A 12,532-nucleotide genomic window follows, 5' to 3' on the forward strand; every position below is an offset into this window, starting at 1 on the left:
TTGGAAAAACGGGCAATAATAAAACCAATAACATGTATTTAACACAAAATATTTTACATAGACTAAATTATTGGTGTTTGAAGAGTACAAAAATATAATTAATTTAAGTTTCAAAACAATATATTTTTACACTGTGTAACATTACTTTTAGTAAATCACTTTAAGCTTATTAACTGCGATACTGGAGAGTATCGAGCGTAACAATAAATATTGCATTAATCATCTGCAATATTTTGCATATAAAATATTGTGTACTAATTCAAGTATCATTCAGTAATAGAACAAATTACGTATTATTGGAGTTTTAAACTTGTTACTAAAGGATTACTTAATTATATCCACTATACAGTAGAATAGGATACAAAGATCAATATAAAATGTTTTATTTAATAACTGTGGCTAGTATGATTATCATACACAATTACAGAAACAAAATATATTAAGGTACATACAATTTGTCAGTGCTCATTTATTTTATATATTGATAAGCGCGATATACGCTTATAATATAAAGTTTTGAAATATGAGATAAGAATCTGAATATAAATTTATACATTTTGTCTAATCACTACTTAGTCCAAAACCAAATGAGTCAATAATTTACTTAATATAATTCTGTAAACATGAAATACGGCACGTACTATAATTCTGTCAATGTGTTATAATCAAAACAAAAAAGGAAATCTACTATCTAAAACTAAGACAGGACGTTTCTGGTTTGTTTACACGATGTTAAATGATAAGTATGGGTGCAAGATAAACTGAATAGAAGTATAATCTGTTTTCAATATTCATAAGTTAATGGTATTAGCAGGTGAACCCCTCACACCTGCATGCTCTTTACACTCATTATAATGTATGAACACACACTAACCAATGTGTTTTTTAATACTTAACAACATAAAAATCTAATAATAATTAACTACTTTGCACCTGGACTAATAATTTAACAAAGTGTAAATGGCTATTTAGTCTTATATTTTCAACTATTTGTTAAGCTTAGCTCTTGTTTTAGTAATTCAGTCTAGTAACAAACAAATTGGGTAAAAGAAACAACTAAAATATTGTTCAGACACTGCTTAATTAGTAATCACTCGACTGAATTACTAAAGCGGTCTAGGCTAGGGGTTATCAGTATTTTTTTTTTAGACAAAAAAGGTGTTATCACATGGCGGTTGTTGGCAAGCTAGCGTGGTGCGAGTGGTGGCCAGTGTGCAGCCTCATGTGCACCGTAGTCTGTTGCCGCCACCAGTTGCCCGCACGCAGCGCACGTGTGTAGTCCTCCCCCCGCACCGCCCGCGCCACGCCCCACGACTAACTCCTGTTGTTTGGCGATATCGGGCAGCAACGCTACTAGCTCTGGGAATACAGCTTCGAGCTGCGACCCTAGCGCTGAACGACAATGCTGATAAAACTCGTCCGCGTTGATAATTCCATCGCGGAACGCGCGCGACGCCACCTTTAAAATAATATAATTATGGTCTCTTAAAGATGTTATGTAGTCTTTACTATTTAGTCTCAAACTAAACAGTTTTTACTATGAATTTTAGAGAAACGATAAACACTGGTATATTTATTGTTTTTATAAAAAAATTTAAACACATACATAAAGTATTACAATGCACTAATGAAATTACAATTATATAGGAAAGAAACCAGGAACCATTAAAAGGTCAATTAGCGTCAAAACAGATTTCGTCACAATGACGCGAATGTTATGGGGAAAAATTATTTCCTCATGGCAAATAGTGATATTTGCTGTTGGCAAATTCACTATTCGACAAATAATAAAAGAAAAAATACAAATAATGTCAGGTGTCAAATAAAAACAGTACCTTGAAATCTTCAACAGCGGCAGTGCCACCCAAAGCGACCGCGAATTTTTTTACGAGTGCCCGGTTGCGCTGCTCGAAATCCGGCGGCGGAATGTAGGCGTGCACGGGCGCAGGGAACGTCTGGCCGGCCGAGTTGGTGAACGTCATCCCGTCGCAAGCCGGCCGCGCCTTGAACCCGGGCGGCACACTTCCATTCGCGACTTTTTTGCTCCCCACACTGTTCTCGGCCCTGGGATTCAGCGGAGGGTAATCCTTGGGCGCGAGAGCGAAGTCGCTGTTACCTCCATTCTTGTTCTTATCCGAGTCTAGAGTAACACTCGATGTCGACTCTATAGTTTTCACCTTTTTATCAATATTACTATTCTGCTCGTTATTATTTACACTGATCCCAACGTAAGCCATTTCTCTGGCGACTTTCTTATCGACGCCATTTATATGAGGTATTTCGAGAGGTGGCTCTTTTTTAGTATTATTGTTTTGTTTCTTTTTCTCTTTTTTAGTCATCTTTGTGAAATCATTATTAACGGGTGCCGGGGTGGGGGCTGGTTGTGGTTGCGATTGTGGCTGTTTTTTGGATTTCGATTTTGAGTTATTAACAGGTAATGTTGGGAAATCGGCGACAGGGTTAAACTTTGGCTCTCGCGGTTGAGGAGGCGGCTCGGGCTTTGTAGGCTTAGGTTTCTCTTTGGACTTGGAAACGGTTATCCACTGAGGCGGCGCAGACGGCGCCGATGTAGACGACAAAGCAGGAAAAGCCTCAGAATTCAACTGTGGTTTCTTAGGTTGTGAACTTGATTGACTATTTTTGAGCATATTCATTTCTTGACTATTTATTAATGTTACCTGAAATTATAATAAAAATATAAATATATTATTGACATCACAGTGCACACTGTGTATGAATTAACATGAGAAAATGATTTCAACTGTAGTCACCTTCGACGGTTGTACCGTGCCAGCTCCTATGTTAGGATGGTCATCTTTTCCAACCCCTAGTGAAGGAAAGTCATCATCACTAAGGGATACTGGCGGTTTCCGTTGTTGCGGCGGTATCGAGATACGGTTTCCACTAGTCTGCGTTAATCGAAAATTACTTGCGCTAGCCGGTTGGCTATGTAGCTGTATTGACACACTAGGCTTGGCTGAAAAAAGAAAAATAAGAGGTGAGGCCACCTGGAGTAAATGACGCAAAATTTCAGCCTCAGTATTTCTAAGACTTAAGGTCAGTCAAATGTTGACTGACGTGTTATTTATGAATATTGTATGAAAGTCTGAAAGTATATTTGCAATAAAATAAATAACCACGAAGATTGTGTTCCACAAAAAAGTTACACCATAAAAATTCTTTACATATTTTTGGTAATAAATCCTAAAACCGACTTTAATCATGGCAAAATCAATTATTTTGAAATAAATACTAAACTACTGAAACGATTTTGATAATTTTTTTTATGATACCAATCTAATAGATATATCTTCAGATTAGTTCTGTTAGACAAAAAAAAATTTCAATCGGTTTATAACTGACGCAATTATGAGGTAACAAACAAAAAAAATATCTCCAAATTGAGATCTTTCTAAAAGAAGAAGGTTGAAAGCGATTAATAAAATGAGGGGTTGTACAAGTCAATTAAACAAGGATTTGTATAAGCTGATGAGATACGAGTAAAATAAGGGTTTACAAACAAAAGTTAAAAAAGGGTGTTAACAACAATTGTAGCGCTTATTCTTGGTGTTATACCTTCCGAAAAGTGAGCTTAATCCAAGATACTTAGAGTCTACACATTTTATGAACGAGATATTTACCGTAGTAATTATTAAATATTTACAACTCGTGATAATGATGCATGTAACAGCGCAAAATATCGCTATTGGAGCTAACGATATAATCACGGTAGAAATATCATAAATTGCTAACAACTATAATATAAAATTAAAACTGACAGTTATACATACAATTCCTGAGCACGGTAGCGGCGACTGATTGTGAGGCTGAAGGCCTAGTGGCAGATGTAGTCGGCATAGCGGTACCGCCGCCGCCGCCATCTAGTGCTGGGAAATTCTTGTCGTTACGCGTTAATCCATCTGCAGCTGTCAAAATCGAATACAAATTTGAACTAAGCTAATTATTATCACTGCTATTTTTTTAAGAGGGTTGAAAGCATTTTTTTATGACGGCCATGCATAACCAAGTTCATTATTTGTAAAGTATTTGAAGCGGCATTCAGTTTGTAGTGCATTCGATAATTTACAATAGCACCCTAAAGTCTGTTTTTTTTTAGTTACAACAAAGAATTATTACTGTACTTGCGCTATCGGCTTACACTGGTGAAATACTAGTGAGGGCGAAGCTATGTCCTTTAGCCCATTATGCGAATTCACAAGGAATCACGATGGTATCCAGAGGGAACTGCGAGGAGCGTGCATGCTACCTCCACGAACAGAGTAATAGGGACAGAAAAATCCAATAATAGTAATCTTCGTGTGTGTTTTGAACGCAGTGTCGTGAGCTCGGTACCTCTGTAGTGTCTCATGGGTGGTGCAAGCACGAGGCTAGGCTGCGCGGGCGCGGCGGCGAGGCGCGGGAAATGTTCGTCGCTGCGGGTGTCGATGTGCGGCGGCGTCGCCGGAGAAGCCGCCGCCTCCGGTTCCCGGCTGTCCCTGCTCTCCCTATAGTACAATCGGAACGTTCGTACCGAAGTGTGCCAATGTCAATCGGTTGTCTCAGTGAAATATTTCTGAACATTTAAAAAGTACTTTGATAGCGAAATACAGTGTTAATTATGGAATAAGTTGCATATGTCATAAATTTATATATACGTGTTTGTTTTGAAGTTTACAAATACTTGTATATCATCAAAATCCATATTTTCAGTAACAGTTTAATAAGAATCTTATTGCATGATTAATTTTTTAGTTTGCTATCAGGACAATTTAATGTTTAAATGCTTCGCATTAAGATTGTGATATAACAAGTAAAAAAATATTTTGAAAAGAATATTTAAAGTTCGCAGAACGAATGTGTAGAGAGAAGCCGGTATTGCGATCAAACAGAGGATGCAATAGGGACGTACCTGGTGGGGCGGTGCGCTGCGGCAGGGTGCGGTGCGATGTTGAACTGCAGCTCGAGCGTGCGCGCTTGCCGCGCTGCACCGCGCGCTAAACCTCGCCCGTGTACCGTCGCGCGGTGCGCTGCGAACACGTATTCACATTATCCATAGCGCTATTTACATCATCAATGTCTGTTACTCGATCACGCTTAAAGGGCTGAATAGTGGATGGATATTTCTTAATTAAACTTTCCTAATGAAACGTAATACTTTATATATTGGTGCACGCGGATGAAGACGCAAGAAGCAGTTCACAATAACACAAAATTCTTTTGATAATTTTGTTTTACCTTTAAGATCTATTTCGCTCCTGAACACAGCTGTTAGATGTTCGCCCGCGCACCCGCCCTCCTCACACAAATAGTGGTCGGTGCGGAAGTGATGCGCAAGCGCAGAGTGTGACGCGTAATAGAGGTTCTTCCCGTCCGCATCACACAGGTGACAGTAGAGGTGCATTTTCCGCAAGTGCCGGTAGAGTTCGTCCGCATCCATGAATCTTTCTTCACAAAATTCACACAGTGGGTGACCTCTGTTGGCGAAAGATTGAACCTTTAAATTTGTACATACCCGTAATCTAAATACCATGTGGTAACACAGTAAGCATATAATATGAGACGAATTCTTTTTGTCCTATTCATAAAGTGATGTTTTGTATATGAGGCAATTAGGGTGTTTCCTTGTCCAATGGAAAACAAACAAAACCATGTTACCTAAGTGCTAATATGAGTAAGTAGCAATTTGTACTGAAAGATATCATACAGCCAGCACCAAAAGTGAAATAAATATTTAAATTTCTACTATACTTTTCTTTCTTTTCATTACTTTTTACAACTGAAAAAGTTGATAAACAGATTGTAATATTTTCTATTTACGATGTTGTTAAAGTTAATATGTTTTATTGATTTTATGTAAAAGTGGATGGTATGTACCTGTGCGAAGTGTCATCTAAATCGCCTTTTCGTCTGTGATGGGCCAGCTCTTGACGTGTATAGCACTTCCGCTCACTGGTAAATATCTTAGTAAAACATACTTTAATTAAAAAAATAAATAATAATGTTAAAAAATAACAAACAATTACGGAAAGATTTTAAAAAGTACCAATTAATTGAACTTACCCTTAAATGTTTAACACATAATTCACAGAAATATCTCTCATGGACCTTTCTCATGTGATCGCTGAGCATACTGAATGTACGAAACGGTGGTATTTTATCACAGACTTTGCATCGATTTTCCAACAGCTCCTCATAAGCATTCTTTATTTCTTGACTACAAAACCCTATTTTAAAGTGTCTTTCGAAGAATCTGTCAGTAAACCCTATGTTACGAAGCTTTTTATAAGGCTCTATGGCATCCGTAAACACAACCTGCAATGAATGAAAATAACAATTATTGAACTGAAGAGTCATTCTGTCATCTTGTACATCCTGTTACTACATCCGCAGATAGATGGAGTATCTCCTACAAATGTTCCACCATTAATATAAATTTTTTATCCATGTGTGCATGAATATGGATACTATAATGTAATTTATACTCAGTACACGGGAGAAATATATACTGTAAGTTGAAAAATAAAAATTATTTACAAAAAAAAAATTCTTATGAATATATTTGAAACAACATTGTAAACAGTGCATAATGATGTTTATTTTTACTAATTACTTTGGATTTATATCTGAGTCTCGGTTTAAGGATATTAAAGTATATATGTATATATTTCGCCAATGAGTCAAACTTATAACAACTTTCAACAATAAAAGCACATTTAGTGCCTTATTTAAGATACTTCTAAAAGTAACGACATATCAAGTTTTTATAATCAATTATCTATATTATTTTTACTAATTCATAGAATTAATAAAAAGAACTGCTACTACAAAAAAAGATACAACATCTGTATGACTCGTTTTTATTTAAAGACGAATAGTTTTAAAACATATATAAATTCGGTAGACTTTAAGTTTCGGTAGAATTTTAGTGAATTATTATGATTAATAAAAGTTGACTTTTAACTGTAAGCTAAAAAAAAACTTAACATAAAAATTAAATAAAAACCACAAGTGGTAAATTTTTATAGGTAGAAAGGATGCTAGGTGTGACAAATAGTAGAGCAATGGGATTACTCTTGAAATAAATTCCAATAAATCGATATTGAAATCGAGTTGTTTGGCAATACTAGCATTATAATGACTCCATAGTATCTATAAGAGATGCATATTAGTGTAACTTGCCTATGCAAACTATTGTAAACCAATTTCAATTATAACCTAATTTCTGTTGTTTCATGACTGCAATATAAAATTGTCATTGGCAATGCTTATCCAAAGCTACCACATTGAAATCTTCCATCACTACCATAGTAGATTTTTAAATTTTATAAAAAATTATATTATATGTATAGTAGAAAATAAAATACATACATACATATCTGTCACACCTGTCTCCTAATCATTAAATTTTTACATTATAAAATACTATATTTTAATAAAAAATTTAATTTATAATTCATTTATGCTCTATTTACTTAATTGTATTATTGATATTTATTTGATGGGGGAGTAAGGTTCTTGAGTGGCGACCTCGTATAAACAAACGCAGTGTTGTCCTACACCGCATTTGTTCATACGAGTACAAATGATGCAGGTGGCTCAGGACCGTTTCTTATGGCAGTCTATGAAGGAAGCCTTTGTTCAGCAATGGACAGATAATGGCTAAGATGATGATGATGATTTAATAAATTTTATATGACTAATTATTAACTCCTTGCTGAGTACCTACCTCAGTGGTATAAAAAAATATATATATAATTTTATATTTTGCCATGTGGGCCCGGCATAAAAAGGGCCACCCTTACCTTTCTAGTAGATGTCGTAAGAGGCCACTAAGGGACTACTCACCCTTATTCAGCTCTATTCAGCTTTTGTCCATAGAAAACAACGATTTTGTATGGAGATGTGTACGCACCCATTCAGCTTTCCGCGTCTATTCTGCTTTGGTGGCAACTCAGTATAAAATGAGGATAAATAAAATATATAATATAAAATGTGTATTTTTCATATGAATGCTATAGAGAGCGTTCAGGGCTGTTCCGCCGCTTTCACCGTCGAACGCGGCGCGCGTCGAACAGCTCTTTATTTAGGCATGTTTTGTGACTCCTTGTCAACAAGCTGCGACCTGTATTGTTTCTGAATTTATTTGATTTATTATTGCGTAAACATTATGTACGCAAGGATTAAAGAGTGCACACGTATTTAATAGTAATTATAATTATTTTATTTTTACGAAATGCAGCATATTCAACGCCGTACGCAGTAAACAAGCGTTTTAGCGGAGACAGCATGCTATAACGACTTTTCTCATTCTTACGACGCCATACGCGGTTGATAGAAGCGGAGCTGTATAAGTTTGACCAAAATCATTCAGCGAAACGTGAATGGAGCTGAATAAGTGTGAGTAGTCCCTAAAGCGTTACATAGGGACTTGTAATCTTCCAAGTTGGCAAACCTTCCCATTATGTTTTACGGGAATATCTCGATTGTATTGTACGTTAATTTTATTTTGTTCTTCTATGTTGGCAACCTTTTTTGTTTACGTTATGCGGGAATCCCTCAACTGCATTGTAAGTCATTTTTATTTTATTTTCATTGCCAGTATTCGTTAGTGTTTACTTTTCGGTAAAAAAAAAAATGGTCAGTTGGTGTTACGTAATGTTGAGGTGGGGCACACAGAAAAATGTTACAGCGTGTTGGATGGGGGAGGGAGAGTAAAAAATCTTCAAAAATTACGTTATGTAATACATAAATGTCCTCTAAGGGTTATGCATCATTTATTAATGACAATGATTGGCATGTGTGTATAACCATTTAATTAAGATCCAGCCTAAGTCATAATTTTATTATTAACAGATAATTAATTGAAAGTATTAAAGTATAATTAACCAATACATGTAACAGATTACATACTTTTTTTAAACAGGTGATAATGGAATGGTAACCCTGCTTGCGCTATCGGGATATGCTGGCAGGGCACCAGTGAGAGTTGACAGGTGAGGATAAAAAGGCAGGTCAATTAGCCCATCGTGACAAATTGCACTAGAATTAACCAAGACGGTTTCCAAGGGGATCTATGTGGAGGTCAACCTGATAGGGTGTATTGCTAGTAATGGGTCAATAGACCCCATTACTAACAATCCCTTTCCACCCCACATGTATTTATTGTGCTGTGGTGCTGTTCATAACTATAGATGACAGTTACAACTTGTTTTGGGAAATATTTTCATATATTTATCAACATAGGCTTTAAATGTTTCTCATGAGGATCAACTTTAGTTATGACATTTTTTCATACATTGCTCTGTTTCTGATATATATCAATTCTACAGTACCATTGTAGCATCAGTGGCACAGAAATTAGAAGAATTGTGATGAATTTTTCGACATTGCAATAACCCCATCAATATATTTCAAAATATGGCTAAAGTTCTTTTGAAAAACCCTATCTGATGGACTAATAACAGTAGAGTTACTGCAACATTAAAAAATTCATCAAAATTTCTAATCCAAATCTTTGGCCCATTGTGCCCCTAAAGATATTCTCTAAACACTTATTGTGCCATCAATCAATCTATTACAGCACTTCTAAATGGTATACATGGGAGGGAAAGGGTTTGTTAGTAATGGGGTCAAATAGCCCCATTACTAGTGTTATAACCCTGACAGGTCGACCTCCACATGGTTCCCCCTGGAAACCATAGTGGCTAATTCTAGTTGATTTTGTCTGGATGGGCTAACTGACTTGCTTTCATCCCCATTAGTCATTTATCACTGGTGCCTCGCCATTGTATATCGATAGCACAGATGGTGTTACCATGCCATTATGACCCATTACAAAAAATTCTATACATGGCCTGTGAATTGTTGAAGCCCCAGATGTTATTATTATAGTATTGCATACATATACATATTGCATTGTCTTTTGTGAAGCCTTCATATGGCACCTGTACATACAAATGCAACAATAAATTACTGCATATGACTAAAGCTTATGTCTAAGTTTGTGGACACTGTGTGGGTGAAGCTGCAGAAATCCTATATAATACTTTATACTTTAGATGGATATACAAAAATTAAATTTCATTTGGAAACAAACCACAGTTTATAATAATTTTGTCCACAAACCGTCATGTCATAATATAGTGCAATAATTATTTTGATACTTTTGTAGAACATTATAGTGATAGTTTTACCCTCGAAAGATCCTGGCGACATATGGGACACTCGTTCTGAAGACAAAGCACACGCATTCGGGTGGAACATTCGAAACACACGGGATGGTCGCACTCTCCAATCGAAAAATACAACACATTCTTGAAACACACTACGCAAGTGGAATTGTCGTTTGTCTGAGAATCGGCCATGACAACAGCTGATATAAATAGACTTTCTGTAAAGAAAATAGGTTTATATATTTCTAAATACTTAGGTTGACCTTAGGTAAATATTGGATAAAAATACGTACGTAAAGTAAAAAAAGAAGGATGAAAATTTCTCGAGTCTGATTGAAATAATGACAGATAATGTAGTTTTGGAACCAGAGACAAACAGAGCAAGCAGAGACTTTTTATCAAAATAGAGACTAAAAAGTTATTCAAATCTACTAACTTATAATGGTATCTGTAAACGATTAAACTTTGTTAGGTTTTAAACTTTTGTTGTTTTGTCTAACAACGAAAGTCACGAGAGTAATAGAATTTATGGTTGTTACAGCCAGTTATTGTCGTCTGTCGAACGCATGAATCAACAGTCTCATTATGTACAATACCCGAGTGACGGGATCCAAACAAGGGTAACCTCTATTTTAGCGTAGTGGCATTTATGGAGGGCTTCGCGGATTTGAAAGGAAACGGGGAGGGAATTTTTAGAATGGAATGAAAGCTTCGTAATATCCTGAGGGCTACTTAGTGAATCTGGCAATATTAATGATTTTTAGATTTTAAGTGATTCGATGTATTATAGAACAGCTTCCAGCATAGCCAATGACTCTCCTGTAAATATGAAAATAAAAGAAGGACACTTAAAGTTAAGAACCATCTTATACTTTGGCATCTGTACTGAAAAGTCAACATTATCATCATCTGATGTTCTGGATGCATTTGTGAAAAATAGTGTTCATTCTTCAATATGGTCTTTAATGATTTTATAAAATTCTTGATTGGCTATAGAGGAATGTTTCTGTATATTAAAATTCAAAATAACACTAGGCTAAGATATTAATAAGTTGAAATTAAATTCAAAAAGAGGATGTCGAGGCATTTTAACTATTTGAGTATTGGAATTTTTAAATTTGTGAAAGCTATTAGGGAGCAGAGTGTGGCCTTGTATGATCATTATAGAGAGGAAGGAATTAAATTAGATATACGAGTAGATTCTAGTACAGACAGTAGATAATGAGTGATATACTGTGCGATGTTAAGAATAAAATTAATTGGAGAAGAATTGTCTACGGAGATGTAGGAGGGATCAACATACTCTACTTAGACTGCATTGGTTGAAGAAGACTTCATTGCATCTAAGATAATGCGTAGACTCCTAGCTTGGAGTCTATTAAACTTTGCAAGAACGATTTCACTACAATGCTCTAAAATAAAGCAACCATAATCAAAATGATTCCTAATTATGGTATTCTATAAAATTTTTGACTACACGGGTGTGACCCCCAACGTACTCCAGAGGGGTTTTTTTATAAAAAGGTATAAATAAGTAAGCCATAAAAAGGTTGCAAGTTATATTGATCAGTCTCGTGAGAATATTTAGCTTTTGCAATTTTTGCCTGAATATCGGAAACTGAACATTATTATATGCTGATGAATTGTCTAGGAAAGTACCAAAGTATTTATTTTTGGAGAAAACAAGTCGAACGTTATTGGTGAAAGTACTAAGATAATCTACAATTTTTATTCCACGTTTAAAGCCAAACTTGCTCGCCTTGCATCCTCGTTCTGTTGTATTTGAATTTGGTAGGGTTACAGCTGTATAACATTTTCTGTACACTAGCCTGCTATGAATTGACAAAAGTAGCAACTAATGGTGTATCTTTCGTTCTCTTTTTACTAATTATATTTGCATAAGAAGAAAGGAGGCAACGATATGATTTACAATTTTTATTTTATCATTTCTTCTATGTAATTTCTTGTTATTAGGTTCTATTCCAGTCACATGTACAGAGTAGGACTTGATACACTCTGATGGAACGTTTAATTTTTTTGTTTTCGTCACTATTCAAGTTTAAGTCTTCTGTCGCTTGTACTATTAACTGGATTAACAGGAAAATCAGTAAGACCTTAACCATCTGGGGGTTCTCGTCCGCACCCACCTCCATTATGTTTACGATGGAGATGGGTCACATATATATAAACAAATACTTACCCCGCCACCAATGAACGAACATAAACATAAATCAGGATAAAAGCACAAAATCTCAGCGCAACTAAAAATTTACAGACAAATAACGCGACTATGTGTCAATTTAACACCCTTTCGAAGGCCAAATCCTTTAATTTCATTCTGTGATTACTTGGGCTCTTTT

General features: G+C 35.6%; 1 protein-coding gene across 1 annotated transcript; it reads right to left on the reverse strand.

The window, feature by feature from the left end:
- Positions 1 to 33: 33 nt before the first annotated feature.
- LOC113511751 (E3 ubiquitin-protein ligase ZNF598) lies at positions 34 to 10,566 on the reverse strand. Its single transcript, XM_026895468.3, has 11 exons — positions 10,466 to 10,566; positions 10,194 to 10,390; positions 6,061 to 6,312; positions 5,875 to 5,960; positions 5,236 to 5,474; positions 4,910 to 5,027; positions 4,354 to 4,505; positions 3,792 to 3,926; positions 2,772 to 2,977; positions 1,836 to 2,678; positions 34 to 1,459 (listed from the first exon to the last, which is right to left on the reverse strand). The coding sequence occupies exons 2-11, from the start codon at positions 10,362 to 10,364 to the stop codon at positions 1,187 to 1,189; spliced, it is 2,475 nt and encodes an 824-aa protein (XP_026751269.2). The 5' UTR covers positions 10,365 to 10,390; positions 10,466 to 10,566; the 3' UTR covers positions 34 to 1,186.
- Between the last annotated feature and the right edge of the window lie 1,966 nt (positions 10,567 to 12,532).

The sequence above is a fragment of the Galleria mellonella genome, unplaced genomic scaffold (genome assembly GCF_026898425.1).
Source record: "Galleria mellonella isolate WM207_F2 unplaced genomic scaffold, CSIRO_AGI_GalMel_v1 utg139, whole genome shotgun sequence".
In the NCBI taxonomy this organism is placed as follows: domain Eukaryota; kingdom Metazoa; phylum Arthropoda; class Insecta; order Lepidoptera; family Pyralidae; genus Galleria; species Galleria mellonella.